We start from the raw sequence: 17,357 nt of genomic DNA, 5'->3' as shown, positions 1-17,357 counted from the left end.
GCACGTGTGGAGTATCAAACGCATGGGTTGAGCTGGTTCTATCTTTATGTAAAAGCAGGTGAGCTGGTTCTACTCTTTATGTAAAAGCAGGTGAGCTGGGTTCTACTCTTTATGTAAAAGCAGTGGAGCTGGTTTCTACTCTTTATGTTAAAGCAGGTGAGCTGGTTCTATCTTATGTAAAAGCAGGGAGCTGGTTCTACTCTTTAGTAAAAGCAGGTGAACTGGTTCTACTCTTTATGTAAAAGCAGGTGAGCTGGTTCTACTCTTTATGTAAAACAGGTGAGCGTGGTTCTACTCTTTATGTTAAAGCAGGTGAGCTGGTTCTACTTCTTTAGTATAAGCAGGGAGCTGTTCACTAGCTTTAATAGCAGTTAAAAGTGAGTACTAGGTTTCTGATATCTACTCTTTATGTATAAAGCAGGTGAGCTGGTTCTACTCTTTATATTAAAGCAGTGAGCTGGTCGTTCTACCTTATGTTAAAGCAGGTGAGCTGGTTCTACTCTTTATGTTAAAGCAGGTGAGCTGGTTCTACTCTTTATGTTAAAGCAGGTGAGCTGGTTCTACTTCTTATTTAAAAGCAGGTGAGCTGGGTTCACTCTTTTGTTAAAGCAGTGAGCTGGTTCTACTCTTTATGTTAAAGCAGGTGAGTGGGTCTACTCTTTATGTTAAAGCAGGTGAGCTGGTTCTACTCTTATGTAAAACAGAGTGAGCTGGTCTACTCTTTATGAAATCAGGTGAGCTGGTTCTACTCTTTATGTTAAAGCAGGTGAGCTGGTTCTACTCTTTATGTTAAAGCAGGTTCTGGTTTACTCTTTATGTTAAAGCAGGTGTTCTGGTTCTACTCTTTATGTAAATGCAGGTGTTTCTGGTTCTACTGGTGTTGTGGTGGAAAACAGAGTGGGTCGAGCAGAAACACGTCAGCCCTGTTACCCATAGATAGACGGGCTAGAAATTAGAAGGGGAGTGCACTTCTTTTTCTTTTTTTTGACACTTTCTCTCGTACACGACAAGCTTCCGTTCCCCCTGTCACAAGGGAATTTAGTCTGATTAAACCCTGTTAAGTCAACCCTGTTGCTTTTATCAGCACTTAATAAGCACTTACTATAGTCTTTTTTTTCTCTTCTTTCCTCCTCTCCTCTCTGGTGGCAGTTCTCTCTCCTCCTCTCTCTGTCTGGGGACAGTCTCTTCCTCTCCTCTGTCTGGGGAGCAGTCTCTTCTCCTCCTGCTCCTCTGCTGGGGAGCAGTCTCTTCTCCTCTCTCCTCTGTCTGGGAGCAGTCTCTTCCTCTCCCTGTCTGGGGAGCGTCTCTTCTCCTCCTCTCTTCTGTCTGGGGAGCAGTATCTCCCTCCTCTCCTTCTGTCTGGGAGCAGTCTCTTCTCCTCCTCTCCTCTGTCTGGGGAGCAGTCTCTTCCCTCCTCTCCTCTGTCTGGGGAGCAGTCTCTTCTCCTCCTCTCCTCTTGCTGGGGAGCAGTCTCTTCTCCTCCTCTCCTCTGTCTGGGAGCAGTCTCTTCTCTCTCTCCTCTGTCTGGGGAGCAGTCTCTTCTCCTCCTCTCCTCTGTCTGGGGAGCAGTCTCTTCTCCTCTCCTGTCTGGGAGCGATCTCTTTCCTCCTCTCCTCTGTCTGGGGAGAAGTCTCTTTTCCTCCTCTCCTCTGTCTGGGGAGCAGTCTCTTCTCCTCCTCTCCTCTGTCTGGGGAGCAGTCTATTCTCTATTCTGCCTGGTAGAGATAATTGAACAGCCTGCACCTCTGAAAGGGGTTGCTGGGCAACAGTCCTGGATGACTCACATATCAATGTTTATTGATAAACTGTTCCATAGCTATCCTCAGCATTCTAGAACCTGACAACACTAGCATTTCTAGAAGCTGACAACACTAGCATTCTAGAAGCGGACAACACTAGCATTCTAGAACCTGACAACACTAGCATGTAGAAGCTGACAACACAAGCATTCTAGAACCTGACAACACTAGCATTCTAGAACCTGACAACACTAGCATTCTAGAACCGGACAACACTAGCATTCTAGAAGCTGACAACACTAGCATTCTAGAAGCGGACAACACTAGCATTCTAGAACCTGACAACACTAGCATTGAGAAGCTGACAACACAAGCATTCTAGAACCTGACAACACTAGCATTCTAGAACCTGACAACACTAGCATTCTAGAAGCTGAACACTAGCATCTAGAAGCGGACAACACTAGCATTCTAAACCTGACAACACTAGCATTGTAGAAGCTGACAACACAAGCATTCTAGAACCTGACACACTAGCATTCTAGAACCTGACAACACTAGCATTCTAGAACCGAGACAACACTAGCATTCTAGAAGCGACAACACTAGATTAGAGCGACAACACTAGCATTCTAGAACTGACAACACTAGATTGTAGAACTACAACACTAAGCATTCTGAACCTGACAACACTAGCATTCTAGAACCTGACAACACTAGCATTCTAGAACGGACAACACTAGCATTCTAGAGCGGACAACACTAGCATTCTAGAGTGACAACACTAGGCATTCTAGAAGCTGACAACCACTAGCATTCTAGAACCCAGCCTTGACAACACTAGCATTCTAGAAACCTGACAACACAAGCATTCTAGAAGCTCGACAACACTAGCATTCTAGAAGCTGACAACACTAGCATTCTAGAACCTGACAACACTATCATTCTAGAAGCGGACAACACAAGCATTCTAGAAGCGGACAACACTAGCTGACAACACTAGCATTCTAGAAGCGGACAACACTTGCATTGAGAAGCGGACAACACTTGCATTGTAGAAGCGGACAACACAAGCATTGTAGAAGCTGACAACACAAGCATTGTAGAAGCTGACAACACTAGCATTCTAGAACCTGACAACACTAGCATTCAGAAGCTGACAACCACTTAGCATTCTAGGATAACACTGACAACACTAGCATTCTAGAAGCTGACAACACTAGCAATTCTAGAAAGCTGACACACTAGCTTCAGAAACTGACACACTGCATAAGAAGCTGACAACACTAGCATTCTAGAAGCGGACAACCAAGCATTCTAGGAGCGACCAACAGCATTCTAGGAGCTGACAACACAAGCATTCAGAAGCGGACAAACACAAGCATTCTAGAACCTGACAACACTAGCATTCTAGAAGCTGACAACACTAGCATTCTAGAAGCTGACAACACTAGCATTCTAGAAGCGCCAGCTCACCTGCTTTAACATAAAGAGTAGAACCAGCTCACCTGCTTTAACATAAAGAGTAGAGCCAGCTCACCTGCTTTTACATAAAGAGTAGAGCCAGCTCACCTGCTTTTACATAAAGAGTAGAACCAGCTCACCTGCTTTAACATAAAGAGTAGAACCAGCTCACCTGATTTTATTCTATGATTTGACTATTAGATGTTGGACTTTATGATGATGAAACATGGGGAAATGTTGGGGTTGAGAGCCTTTAAAATCTTCCTAGAAGTGACACGGGGTTGCTGAATGCTGACTTATTGAGTTCTCCATGTGGTCTATATTAAAGGGCACTTCATTTAATATAACAGGGTTTAATCCAATATTGGTGCAGAATTTCTACTTAAAATATCAAAGGGAAGCAAAAGGTACTCTTCGCGGAACGACCTATGGGCTCATAAGATTATGTTTGTGGTTCGTGGTAAAGGATAATGTTAATTAGTAATGTAATACACTCAAATCTCCCAGAAAAATCCCCCCTTACTCCTAAATGCCCCGCCTGCTCCTAACCTTACCCACAATGTCCTTCCTTGGAGGGAATCTGAAGGGCACGATGCATAGCGGCATTGGTAACTGTGGAGTTTGACACCACACACACTGGCAACCTGCCAGTCACCTGGGAACACCTACTGGATGAAAGGGCTATAAAGAGGAAGGTCATTACATTTCATTCTGTTACTGAATGAAAAAAATCTAAACAGGATCCAATTGGGACGTCCCAACTCTGACGTCACCCCATTGAAGTTTACATTTAAAATGGTTGAGGTAAGGGTTAAGGTTAGGGTAAGAGTTAAGGTTTGGGGTAGAGTTTAGGATAGGGACATCCCAAGGATACCGGATTACTAACTGTTTTTGTACTTTATTCCAACAAGTAAAATATTCAAGGTTTTCTTATTACCATTATCCATTGAAATATGGAAAACGAGAAAATAATAGAAAGATGCATAATAAAAAAAAAAAGAATTACACTAGAAGAATTTTAGCTTATGAAACGTGAATCTTTAAAGCGCATGGGAAAGAGATTGTAGCCCAGTTTCTTGCGGTTTCTTGAAACATTGCGCCCTCTTATGGTCAGAAAGGTACATAGCAAGGTGTCATGTAATTTCTCCATCTTCCGCCATTTATTACGCAACATCCGGTTGTGCAGCAGCCATTTTGTCTGTTCATGCAAGTCCACCCCTCACGTTCAAGAACTGCGTTCCCACTTCGAAATTACCCTAAATATTGTATTTATATCGCTTTATTTATACTATGTGGTACTTTAAAACGGATTWAAAAAATCCGTTTAATATTAAAAGTTCGAAGAGGACATTTTCTTCTAAATAAATATTGTAATTTGTGTTGTGCGCACGGATAATTGAGGTTATGTCGTGCGAGGAAAGCTACTTAGCCATCAGACGTTATCTGTCCGACGAGCGGGAGCCGTACGCACCAGGGACCCATGGCAATACTAAAAGAAAGATTCGTAAAGCAGCCGCTTGCTATGTCGTGCGGAATGGCACACTGTACTACCAGAGAAGACAGAAAGGCCTGGATGAATTCACCGAGTTGGAAGTGGTGTTGCAGGCTGGTCGGAGGAAGGAACTTATCGACGAGTCMCACATTGTCGCYGGAGAAGAGCACCTCAACCAGCATCACACTTGGGAATCAATTTCTCAGAAGTATTGGTGGAGAGGTAAAATAGCATACAACTGCTAAATTAACTGGCAACACAAATGTTATTTTATCTCAGCCTGAGAACATGCGTAAAACAAAACACCAGTTTACAGTCTTCCCTAGCAGTTCATCTAGGGCTAGCTAGATAGCTAACCAGTGTCTGATTGGTCAATGCATGGTATACTTGTCAACACACGTCACTCATCAATATTCAAATGTCATGCCAACCTCTCCACATGCATGGCCAACATCTGTCAAAAACAGAAATGTGTCCTTAAATGAATTACAATTTTATTGATGTGATGAGAGTAGTACTAATACACCATAATAATGAATGTGGAATACGTCTAGCAACTGCAGCTAGTGTGTATGCATACTGTTCATTGGTAATACATTTTGCAATGTGATTTAACCCTGTGTATCTATCAGGTATTCTGAAGCAGGTGAAGGACTACATGAGACAATGTAGTCAGTGCCAGAACAGACAGGACCGGAGGGGGCTATCGGAGGACGATACCGGACCCAGACTGGTTGGCCGACCGGGGGGACGCAGGAAGGTYACAACCCCAGCCAGCGAGGAGGARGARGAGGAGGGAGACGATGAGATGGACTTTGTGACTTCCATTCATCACAAGACCCAGAGCACCAAAACAGTAGCCAAACACGAACTGGTCTTTGTAAGTGTTGCTGAATTTGTAGCCTTATCACTTCAATGTAATATATTTTCTTCAGTCGTCTATTGTCAATTAACAAGAAACATAACTGAACTGAGTAGGCTAGTGCATGTTAACATAACTGAACTGAGTAGGCTAGTGGATGTTAACAGAACTGAACTGAGTAGGCTAGTGCATGTTAACATAACTGATTAGGCTAGTGCATGATAACATAACTGAACTGAGTAGGCTAGTGCATGTTAACATAACTAAGTAGGCTAGTGCATGTTAACATAACTGAGTAGGCTAGTGCATGTTAACATTACTGAGTAGGCTAGTGCATGTTAACATAACTGAAGCTTAGTGCATGTTAACATAACTGAGGAGGCTAGTGCATGTTAACATAACTGAGGAGGCTAGTGCATGTTAAAAACTGAGTAGGCTAGTGCATGTTAACATAACTGAGTAGGCTAGTGCATGTTAACATAACTGAGTAGGCTAGTGCATGTTAAACAAATAACTGAGTAGGCTAGTGCATGTTAACATAACTGAGGAGGCTAAGTGCATGTTAACATAACTGAGGAGGCTAGTGCATGTTAACATAACTGAGGAGGCTAGTGCATGTTAAAAACTGAGGAGGCTAGTGCATGTTAAAGAACTGAACTGGAGTAGGCTAGTGCATGTTAACATAACTGATTAGGCTAGTGCATGTTAACATAACTGAGTAGGCTAGTGCATGTTAACATAAACTGAGTAGGACAGTGCATGTTAACATAACTGAGTAGGCAGTGCATGTTAACATAACTGAGTAGGCTAGTGCATGTTAACATAACTGAGTAGGCTAGTGCATTTACATAACTGATGATTAGGCTAGTGGCATGTTAACACAACTGAGTAGGCTATTGCATGTTAACATAACTGAGTAGGCTAGTGCATGTTAACTTAACTGAGTAGGCTAGTGCATGTTAACATAACTGAGTAGACAGCTGCATGTTACATAACTAAGTAGACAGTGCATGTTGTATGTGATGTAGGCTACATGACATGCCTCGTCTGTGTTTTGAGTGCTCATTCCCACTGTTGACTCTTATTCACTCACACAAAAAAGTTACAAAAAAGAAATGGTGATTACTAAATTATGCATGCTATACAATGATGAAATATTGAAATTACCCACTTGAATTGGTGTTGTTGTTGTGTTGCAGGTGGTGGTGACCAGTGTTGCAGATGGACAGTATATGTAACCATTGTCGCTTGGCAGATGGACCCAGTAAGATGTAACCATGTGTTGCAGGTATGGACAGTAAAGTAAACCATTGTGTTTGCAGTGGACAGTATGATGTAACCATTGTGTTGGCAAGTGGTACCAGTAAGATGTAACCATTGTGTTGCAGGTGGACAGTAGTGATTTGTAAACCATTGTGTTGCAGGTGGACAGTAGATGTAACCCATTGTGTTGCAGGTGGACAGTAAATGTAAACTTGTGTTGCAGGTGGACAGTAGATGTAAACCATGTGTTTGCAGTGGACATATGATGTAACCATTGTTTGCAGGTGGACAGAAGATGTAACCATTGTGTTGCAGGGAACCAGTAAGAGTATAACCATTGTGCTTGCAGGTGGACAGTAAAGAATGTAAACCATTGTTTGCAGGTGACAGTATGCGTGAACCATTGTTGTTGCAGTGGACAAGTCAGATGGAAACCATTGTGTTGCAGGTGGACCAGGTAAGATGTAACCATTTGTTGTAGGTGGACAGTAAGATGTAACCATTGTGTTCCAGGTGGACAAGTATGATTGTAACCATTGTGTTGGCAGCGGTGGAACAGTAAAAGATGAAAACCATTGTGTGCAGGTGGACAGTAAGATAAACCATTGTGTTGGGCAGGTGGACAGTAGATGATAAACCATTGTGTTGCAGGTGGACAGTAAGATGTAATCATTGTTGTTCGCAGGTGACAGTAAGATTAAACCATTGTGTTGCAGTGACGAGATGAAACCAATTGTGTTGCAGGTGGACAGTATATGTAACCATTGTGTTGCAGGTGGACAGTAAGAATGAAACCATTGTAGTTGCAGGTGGACAGTATGATGTAAACCATTGTGTTGCAAGTGTGTGAACAGTATCGATGTAACCATGTTTGCAGGTGGACAGTTAAAAGATGATAACCATTTGTGTTGCAGGTGACCAGTATGCATGTAACCCATTGTGTTCAGACAGTGAGAACAGTATGATGTAACCATTGTGTTGCAGGTGGACAGTAAGATGTAACCATTGTGTTGCAGGTGACAGTAAGATGAACCATTGTGTGCAGGTGGACAGTAATGTAACCATTGTGTTGCAGTAGACAGAAGTAAACCATTGTTTGCAGGTGCGACGAGATAAATGTAACCCATTGTCGTTTGCAGGTGGACATAAGATGACTTCATTGTTTGCAGTGACAGTAGATAACCATGTTGTTGCAGGTGGACAGTAAGTCATGACCATTGTGTTGCAGCAGGACAGTAGTCATTGCTCCCTGTATTGTGTTGCAGGTGGACAGTATGTCAGACTCCCTGTATTGAGTGTTGCAGGTGGACAGTAGTCATGTGAACTCCCTGATATTGTGTTGCAGTGGACCAGTGTCATTGCTCCCTTGTATTGTGTTGCAGGTGACAGTAGTCATGACACCCTGGTTGTGTTGCAGCGTGACATAGCATGGACTCTCCTGTGTATGGTTGCAGGTGGAAACAGTAAGGCATGTGCAACTCCCTTATTGTGCACGGACCGACGTGCGACAAGTGCATCCAGCTACCCTCGAATAAGTTGTGAATGCAGCGCTGCGACGAGTTGGAGTACATACTCACTAGGCGTCTGTGCGCGGAAAGCCACTTTAATGAGGGGGCGTGAGGACCTTCCCTACACTGAACAAGTGAACCGAGCACGCTCGCAAGTTTTGCAACACGTACTATGGGGGGAGCCCAGTAAAGCCGCGCTCAGCGGACTTAATACGGTATGGCCTCCTCGAAATGCGATTAGTGAGACGGAGAAGGATGCAGCCTGCTGTGTCAGGGTAAAGTTGGCCTGGGTGAGGACGTGCCGCTTATAATGACTCCCAAGTGTCCATTGGACCTGTTTCATCTCATCACTCCAGACCACCGATGAAGAATCGGGTAACGGCCTGTCGAGAGTATTATCAGAACAACAGGAAAAAAGTCACCGTCCTGTGGCCGTATAGATCCTGATTATAAACGGTTGATTAATGTGCTGATAATAACGTTTCCCTGTAATCATCATCTTACTGAGGTGTGTGGTCAGAGGAATACCCGTCCTCTCTCTCTCTCTCTCTCTGCTCTCTCTCTCTCTCTCTGTCTCTCTCTCTCTGTCTCTGTTCCCTCTCTCTGTCTCTGTCTCCATCTCTCTCTCTGTCCTCTCTCTGTCTCTCTCTCTGTCTCTCTCTCGTCTCTGTCTCTGTCTCTGTCTCTCTCTCGCTTCTCTCTCTCTCTCGCTCTCTGTCTCGCTCTCTGTTCTGCTCTCTGTCTCGCCTCTTCTCTCTCTCAGGTTTCAGCAAGGTTCAGTTTCCTCCCCCTGCTAGAGTTTGCGTTACACCTCCAACCTCTGTCTTCAACTTCTGTGTTGATGGCCGACGTTGCCACGCTGGCCCGACACCTTCTGATGGCCGAGGTCCTTCAGATCTGTGAGTCCGTCCACAAGAAGGTAGAGGAGCAGAAGATGATGGTCTACCAGCAAGGAGACATCCACACGGTGGTGTCCAGCCAGCCTGCACCCCAACAGGCCCCGAATGAAGACCCCGGGGCCTACATTATGACCATCGGGAGCGACGGCCATGCCGTGGTGACTCATACTGGGCTAGCTGGAGCAGGGGATGACCTGGACTCMTTGGCCCACACAGCAGAGGCCTTCAGAGGGGATCCGACGTCTGTAGTCACCCAGGCTCTGGGAGGTGAACCAGGGGAGACTATGACCGTGGTTGGGGAGGCTGGGTCAGAGACGGTGACTCTAGTCACCCACAGCAGCCAGGCCCGGGTAGGCGAGTCCGTCACCYTCTTCTCCCCTACTGGAGAGGCAGAGACCATGACGGTGGTGACCCACAGCGGCCAGGCCGGAGCCAGTGAGTCCCTGGCCGTGGTGTCAGCCTGTCTGGCCCTGGAGCAGCAGCCGCAAGACGGGTTCGWGGGAGAGGGGGCCTCCCCCTCCATGGAACCAGGGGCCTTCCTCATCAGTGTGGACCCAGGGAAGGTGGCCCCTACAGAGGTGGTCCATCTGGCTGTAGTGACACTAACACCACAGGAGAATGCGTCAACAACAAAATCATCGTCGGCGTCCCAGAAGGCAGAGCCAGCCCCACAGGCCTCCCCCAAGCCTCCCCCTGCTCCACTCCTCAAGAGGAAGAGAGGGCGTCCTGCCAAAGTCAAGCAGGAAGTTGTGGAGGAGCCTGCTGTTGTTGACGAGGAGGTGCCAGTCTCTACTCCTGCAGAGGAGACGCAGGAAGATATGCAGGGGACCCATGACCCCTATAAGAGRCGCCTACGACAGCGCTCCGTGGGGGAGGGAGGGTACGTCAGACTACACATGGGGCTTGGATGAAAGGAAGCGCCATGCACCCTATATCAGCGCCAACACTCCCAAGGTAGACTACAACACAACAGCGCCCTCAGCACCCAAAGTCCCGCCACACAGGCCCCAAACCCAAGGTAGACTACAACCCACGCGCAGCACCCCACGCAAACCCCAAAGGTAGACTAACCCAAGCGCCACACCCCAAGGTAGAATAACACCCCCAGGCAACACCCAAGGTAGATACAAGCGCCAAACCACCAAGGTAGATCTAACCCCCAGCGCCCAAACCCCACAGGCCAAACGCCAAGGTAGACTAACACCCACAGCACCACACCCAAGGCCCAAAACCCCAAGGGTAGACTATCAACCCACAGCGCAAACCGAAAGGTTAGACTACAACACCACAGACCAACACCCACAGGCCAACACCCAAAGGTAGATACAAACCAAGCCCCCACAGCGCCCAACCCCGAGGGTTAGATAACACCGCCACAAATAGGTGGTTTGTTGAGTCCACGTAATATTAAGACGCCCAACACCTCCAAAGGTAGACTACAAACCCCACAGGGCCCAACACCCCAAGCGCAAAGCCCACAACGGCAGCCCCCAAGGTAGACTAAAGACCACAGCGCGCACCCAAGGTAGAGCTAAAACACCCCAAGCGACCAACACCACCCCAAGGTTAGTAAACACCCAAGCGCCAAAACAGGACAACACCCAAGGTAGACTAAAACCTCCCCAAGGTAGACTAAACACCCCACAGCGCGCCAACCCCAACAGGGCCCAAGTGGCCACACGCCCTATGCACCCACAGCGCCAAACCCAATGGTAGACACAACACCAGGTCACTGTCTAAGCCGTGAAATAACTAATTGTTCTTCCTTTTGGTTTTTCGCTATTTTTCATATTTCTGACCTGGGTGATAAAGTATTAAGTCAGAGTTTACATACACTTATGGTTGTCATTAAAATTCGTTTGTCCAACCAATCCACAAATGTCTTGTTACAACTATAGTTTTGGGCCAAGTCGATTAATGGACATCTACTTTGTGCATGACAAAGTCATTTTCGACAATTGTTTATCAGACGATTTTTTCACTTACAACGTCACTGTATCCAAAATTCGTGGGTCAGAAGTTTACGATAACACTAGGTTGAACGTGCCTTAAAACAGCTCTGGCAATTCAGAAAATATGTCATGGTTTATAAAGCCTTCTGGATAGGCTAATTGATATAATTTGAGTCAATTGGAGGTGTCCTGTGGATGTATTTCAAGGACTACTTCAAATCAGTTTGCCTTTTGCTATGAACGGTATGGGGAAAATAAAAAGAAATCAGCCAGACCTCAGAAAAAATGTAGACTTCACAAGTTTGGTTAATCTTGGGGGCAATTTCCAAACGGCCTGAAGATACAACGTTCATCCTGTACAAGACAATAGTCGACAGGTTAATACCATGGGACAGCAGCCGTCATAACAATCGTGCAGGAATGGAGACGGCGTTCTGTCTGCTAGAGATGAACGTACTTTGGTGTGAAAAGTGCAAGATCAATACCAGAACAACAGCAAAGGACATTGTGAGATGCTGGAGGAACAGGTACAAAAGTACTACATTCACAGTAAAACTGAGTCCTATATGGAACAGAACCGTGAAAGGCCCTCAGCACAGGAAGAACCACTGCTCAAAACCGCATAAAAGAGAACTAGGTTTGCAACTGCAATGGGAGACAAGGATCGTACCTTTTTGGAGAAATGTCCTTTCTGTTGATTGAAGAAATAGAACTGTTGGCCATAATGACATTGTGTTTGGAGGAAAATGGGGGAAGCTTGCAAGCGAGAATACCATCAAGTGAAGCACGGGGGTGGCAGCATCCAGTTGTGGGGGGCTTTGGCAGGAGGGATGGTGCACTCACAAATAGATGGTGTATGGAGGGAGGAAATTATGTGGATGATATTGAAGCAACATCTCAAGACATAGTCGGAAGTTAGGGGTTGGTCACAAATGGGTCTCCAAATGGACAATGACGCCAAGCTATCTTCCATTAACGTTGTGGCAAAATAGCTTAAGGACAAAAGCAAGGTATTGGGAGTGGCATGACGAAATGCCTTGACCTCATCTATTTTTGCGCGAAACACGAAATTGTGGGCAGAATTGAAAAGGTGTGGGCGAGCAAGGAGGCCTACAAACCTGACTCAGTTACACCAGCTGTCAGGAGGAATTAGCCAAAATTCACCCAACTTATTGTGGGAAGCTTGTGGAAGGCTACCCGAAACGTTTGACCCAAGTTAAATAATGTAATGGCAATGCTACCCAAATACTAATTGAGTGTATGTAAACTTCTGACCCACTGGGAATGTGATGAAATAAATAAAAGCTGAAATAATTCATTCTCTCTACTATTATTCTGACATTTCACATTCTTAAAATAAAGTGGTRATCCTAACTGACCTAAAACAGGGAATCTTTGCTGGGATTAAATGTCAGGAATTGTGAAATACGGAGTTCAAATGTATTCGGCTAAGGTGTATGTAAACTTCGGACTTCAACTGTATCAGATCTTCAACCAAAACTTAATATTAGATAAAGTGAACTTACGTTTACAAGTAACACATTGTTATTATTTTATTTAATTAACCAAGTTATGCAACACCCAATTCCACAGTTTGACAACATTATTGTCCCTTAATATGCAAAAATAGACAATCAGAAATGGGAAAAATGCCTTTTCACGGCACTGTAGATGAATTAGCGAGGATTTTACATTATTCTTGCAGAGCAAACTTGGAGCTGTGTGTGTGAGAGCGCCGTTTCACCCATCCTAACTGATCTGTAACTCTCCCCCTTTCACCCCAACACCCCTAAGAAGAGAGGCGGAGCCGCCAAGAGGACAGTTAAAGTGATTGAGGCCGCAGCAGCACTGATTGGGATGGAGACTGTTATCCAGACAGACATGGAGGAGATCCTGTCAGTGGAGGGCGTGGCAGACGGAGCTGAGCCTATCACAGAGCAGGCTGTGGGGGAGTGGCCAGAGCATGGCCCTGCCCATCCAGATGGAGGGAGTGAGGTGGCGGGAGAACACTCCTGTTCAGAGTGTGGATTGTCGTTTCACCGGCGCTACGCTCTCATCGTGCACACACTCAAACACGAGAAGACCAGAGGATACAAGTGTACTGTACGTACCGACAACACTGTTCTCTAGATGTAGTAGTGTACGTACCGACAACACTGTTCTCTAGATGTAGTAGTGTACGTACCGACAACACTGTTCTCTCACTGTTCTCTAGATGTAGTAGTGTACGTACCAACAACAATGTTCTCTAGATTAGTAGTCTGTACGTACCAACAACACTTCTCTAGATGTAGTAGTTACTACCGACAACACTGGTTTCCAAGCAGTGTAGTAGTTGTACGTACCGACAACACTGTTCTCTAATGTAGTAGTGTTAGTAGTTACGTTACCAACAACACTGTTCTCTAGAATGTATTAGTGTACGTAGCAACAACACTGTCTCGAGATGTAGTAGTGTACTACCGGACAAACACTGGGTCTCCATAGATTGTGCTCCAGTTAGTAGTGTACGTACCAAAACAACCACTGTTCTCTAGATGTAAGTTAGTGTACGTAGCAACAAAACCACTGTTCTCTATAGAGTGGTACGTACCGACCAACACTGTCTCATAGAGTGTAGTAGTGTAGTAGTGACCGTACCAACAAACACTGTTCTCTTACGATGTAGAAACTATTGTACGTAGCAAACAACACGGTTCTCTAGATTAAGTAGGTACGTACCGACAACACTGTTCTCTAGATTTGAGTAGTGTAGTAGTGTACTACCAACAACACTGTTCTCTAGATGTAGTAGCTGTACGCTACCAACAAACACTTTTCTCCAGATGTAGTAGTGTTACGTACCAACAAACACTGTTCTCCAGATGTAGTAGTGTACGTTACGACAAAAACACTGTTCTCTAGGATGTAGTGTTACGTACCACAAACATTTCTCTAGATGTAGTAGTGCGTACCGACAACACTTGTTCTCTAGAATGTAGTAGTGTACGTACCAACAACACTTTCTCTAAGATTGTAGTAGTGATAGTACCGACAAACACTGTTCTCTTAGATGTAGTAGTGTACTACCAACAACACTGTTCTCTAGAATGTAGTAGTGTACGTACCAACAACACTGTTCTCTGATTAGTAGTGTTACGTACCATCAAACAGCTGTTCTCCAGATGTAGTAGTGTAGTAGTGTACGGTTTACCGACAACACTGTTCTCTAGATGTAGTTAGTGTACGTACCAACAACACTTTCTCTAGCATTGTAGTAGTGTACGACCGACAACACTGTTCATCCAGAGGGAGTAGTGTACGTACGGACAACACCCTTTCCTAGAATGTAGTAGTTTGTAGTAGTGTAACGTACCGACAAACACTGTTCTCTAGATATAGATGTACGTACCGACAACACTTTCTCTAGATGTAGTAGTGTACGTACCGACAACACTGTTCTTCTAGACGTAGGAGTTGTACGTACCGACAACACTGGTTCTCTAGAAGTAGGAGTGTAACGTACACGACAACACTGTTCTCCAGATGTAGTAGTGTACGTACCACAACACTTTCTCTAATGTAGTAGTGTACGTACCACAACACTGTTCTCTAAGATGTAGGTTAGTTACGTACCAAACAACGACTGTTCTCTAAGATGTAGTAGTGTACGTACCGACAACACTGTCTCTAGATGTAGTAGTGTACGTATCGACAACACGATTCTCCAGATTAGTAGGTAGTAATGTACGTACCGGACAATACTGCTTACTCTAGATGTCAGTAGTGTAGTAGTGTACGATTACCGACAAACAATTGTTCTCTAGATGTGTAGTAGTTACGTTACCGACAACACTGTTCGTCTAGATCGTATAGTGTTACGTACCGACAACACGTGCTACTAGATGTAGTAGGTGTACGTACGACAACACTGTGTCTCTAGATGTAGTAGTGTACGTACGACAAACACTGTTCTCTAGATGTTAGTAGTGTACGTACCAACAACACTGATTCTCTAGATGTAGTATGTACGTACACAACAACACTGTTCTCTAGATGTAGTGTGTACTACCGACAACACTGTTCTCTAGATTATAGCTAGTGTACGTACCAACAACACTGTTCTCTAGATGTAGTAGTGTACGTACCGACAACACTGTTCTCTAGATGTAGTAGTGTACGTACCACAAACACTGTTCTTCCAGATGTAGTAGTGTAACGTTACCGACAACACAAATGTTCTCTAATGTAGTAGGTGTACGTACGACAACATGTTCGTCTAGATGTAGTATTACTACCAACAACACTGTTCTCTAGATGTCAGTAGTGTAGTAGTGGACGTACCGGACAACACGTTCTCCAGATGTAGTAGTGACGCTTACCGACCCAAACACGGTTCTCTAGATGTAGTAGTGGTACGTACCAAACAAAACACTGTTCTCTAGATGTAGTAGTGTAGTAGTGGGAACGTACCAACAACACTTTTCTAGATGTAGTAGTGTGACGTACCCGACAACACTGTTCTCGAATGTAGTAGTGACGTACCGACAACACTGTTCTCTAGAGTAGTAGTGTGACGTACGAACAACACTGTTCTCTAGATTGTAGTAGTTACAACCAACAACACTGTCTCTAGAATGTAGTAACGTGTAGTAGTGTTACGCTACAACAAACACTGTTCGCTAGATGTAGTAGTGTACGTACCGACAACACTGTTCTCCAGATGTTAAGTAGATTACGTACCGACAACACTGTTCTCGAGATGTAGTAGTGTACGTACAAACAACACTGTTCTCTAGATGTAGTAGTGTACGTACCATCAACACTTTTCTCCAGATGTAGTAGTTGTAGTAGTGTACGTTTACCGACCAACACTGTTCTCTAGATTCATAGTTAGTAAGTGTACGTACCAACAACCACTTGTTCTCTAAGGTAGTAGTTACGTACCAAACAACACTGTTCTTAGATGTAGCTAGTGTACGTACCAACAACACTGTTCTCTAGATGTAGTAGTGTACGTACCAAACAACACTGTTCCTCTAGATGTCAGCTAGTGTACGTACCGACAGACCACTGTCTCTAAGGTAGCTTAGTGTACGTACCGACAACCACTGTTCTCTAGATGTAGTAGGTACGTACAAACAACACTGTTCTCTTAGAGTGTAGTAGTGTACGTACGACAACACTGTTCTCTAGATGTATAGTTACGGGACCAACAAACCACTGCTTCTCTAATAGTAGTGTACGCTACCAAACAACACTGTTCTGCTAGATGTAGTAGTGTACGTACCAACAACACTGTCTGCTAATGTAATCACATCTATCTATCTACTACTACTCTCCTAATTATGGAGTAGTGTACGGTAACCGACAACACTGTTCTCTAATCTAGTAGTGTACTACCAACAACACTGTTCTCAGATGTAGTAGTGTACTACCGAAACAACACTGTTCTCTAGATGTAGTAGTGTACGTACCGACAACACTTCTCTAGATGTAGTAGTGTACGTACCGACAACACTTCTCTAATGTAGTAGTGTACGTACCGACAAACACTGTTCTCTAGATGTAGTAGTGTACGCTACCGACAACACTGTTCTCTGATGTAGTAGTGACGTACCGACCAACCACTGTTCTCTAGAGTAGTAGTGTACGTACCGACAACACTGTCTCCAGAATGTAGTAGTGTTACGTACCAAGACAACACTCGTTCTCTAGATGTAGTAGCTGTACGTACCGACAACACTGCTTCTCTAGATGTAGTAGTGTACGCTAACAACACACTTTCTTCTAGATGTAGTAGTGTACGTACCGGACAACAACTTTCTCTAGATGCTAGTAGTGTACGTATCGACACCACTGTTCTCCAATGTAGTTAGTTAGTAATGATACTACCGACAATACTGTTCTCTAGATTAGTAGTGTAGCTAGTGTACGTACCGACAAACAATGTTCTCTAGATGGAGTAGTGTACTACCGACAACACTGTTCTCAGATGGAGGAGTGTACGTACGAACAACACTGTTCTCTAGATGTAGTAGTGTACTACCGGACAACACTGTTCTTAGATGTAGTAGTGTACGTACCAACAAACACTGTTCTCTAGATGTAGTAGTCGTAAACGTACCAACAACACTGTTCTCTAGATGTGAGTAGTGTACCCGCTACCGACAACACTGTTCTCTAGATGTAGGAGTGT

At 44.6% G+C, this 17,357-nt stretch overlaps 1 protein-coding gene across 1 annotated transcript; it reads left to right on the top strand.

Annotated features, from left to right (window-relative positions):
• Window positions 1-4,409: 4,409 nt before the first annotated feature.
• LOC112074946 (zinc finger and BTB domain-containing protein 11-like) lies at window positions 4,410-13,375 on the top strand. Its single transcript, XM_070440723.1, has 5 exons — window positions 4,410-4,917; window positions 5,328-5,758; window positions 7,236-7,277; window positions 9,092-10,128; window positions 12,946-13,375. The coding sequence occupies exons 1-5, from the start codon at window positions 4,608-4,610 to the stop codon at window positions 13,307-13,309; spliced, it is 2,184 nt and encodes a 727-aa protein (XP_070296824.1). The 5' UTR covers window positions 4,410-4,607; the 3' UTR covers window positions 13,310-13,375.
• The last annotated feature ends 3,982 nt before the right edge of the window (window positions 13,376-17,357 follow it).

This window comes from Salvelinus sp. IW2-2015, unplaced genomic scaffold, assembly GCF_002910315.2.
Source record: "Salvelinus sp. IW2-2015 unplaced genomic scaffold, ASM291031v2 Un_scaffold2896, whole genome shotgun sequence".
Lineage (NCBI taxonomy): Eukaryota > Metazoa > Chordata > Actinopteri > Salmoniformes > Salmonidae > Salvelinus > Salvelinus sp. IW2-2015.
Note: the sequence above shows the minus strand (reverse complement) of the source record. Positions and strands in the feature narration are given on the sequence as shown.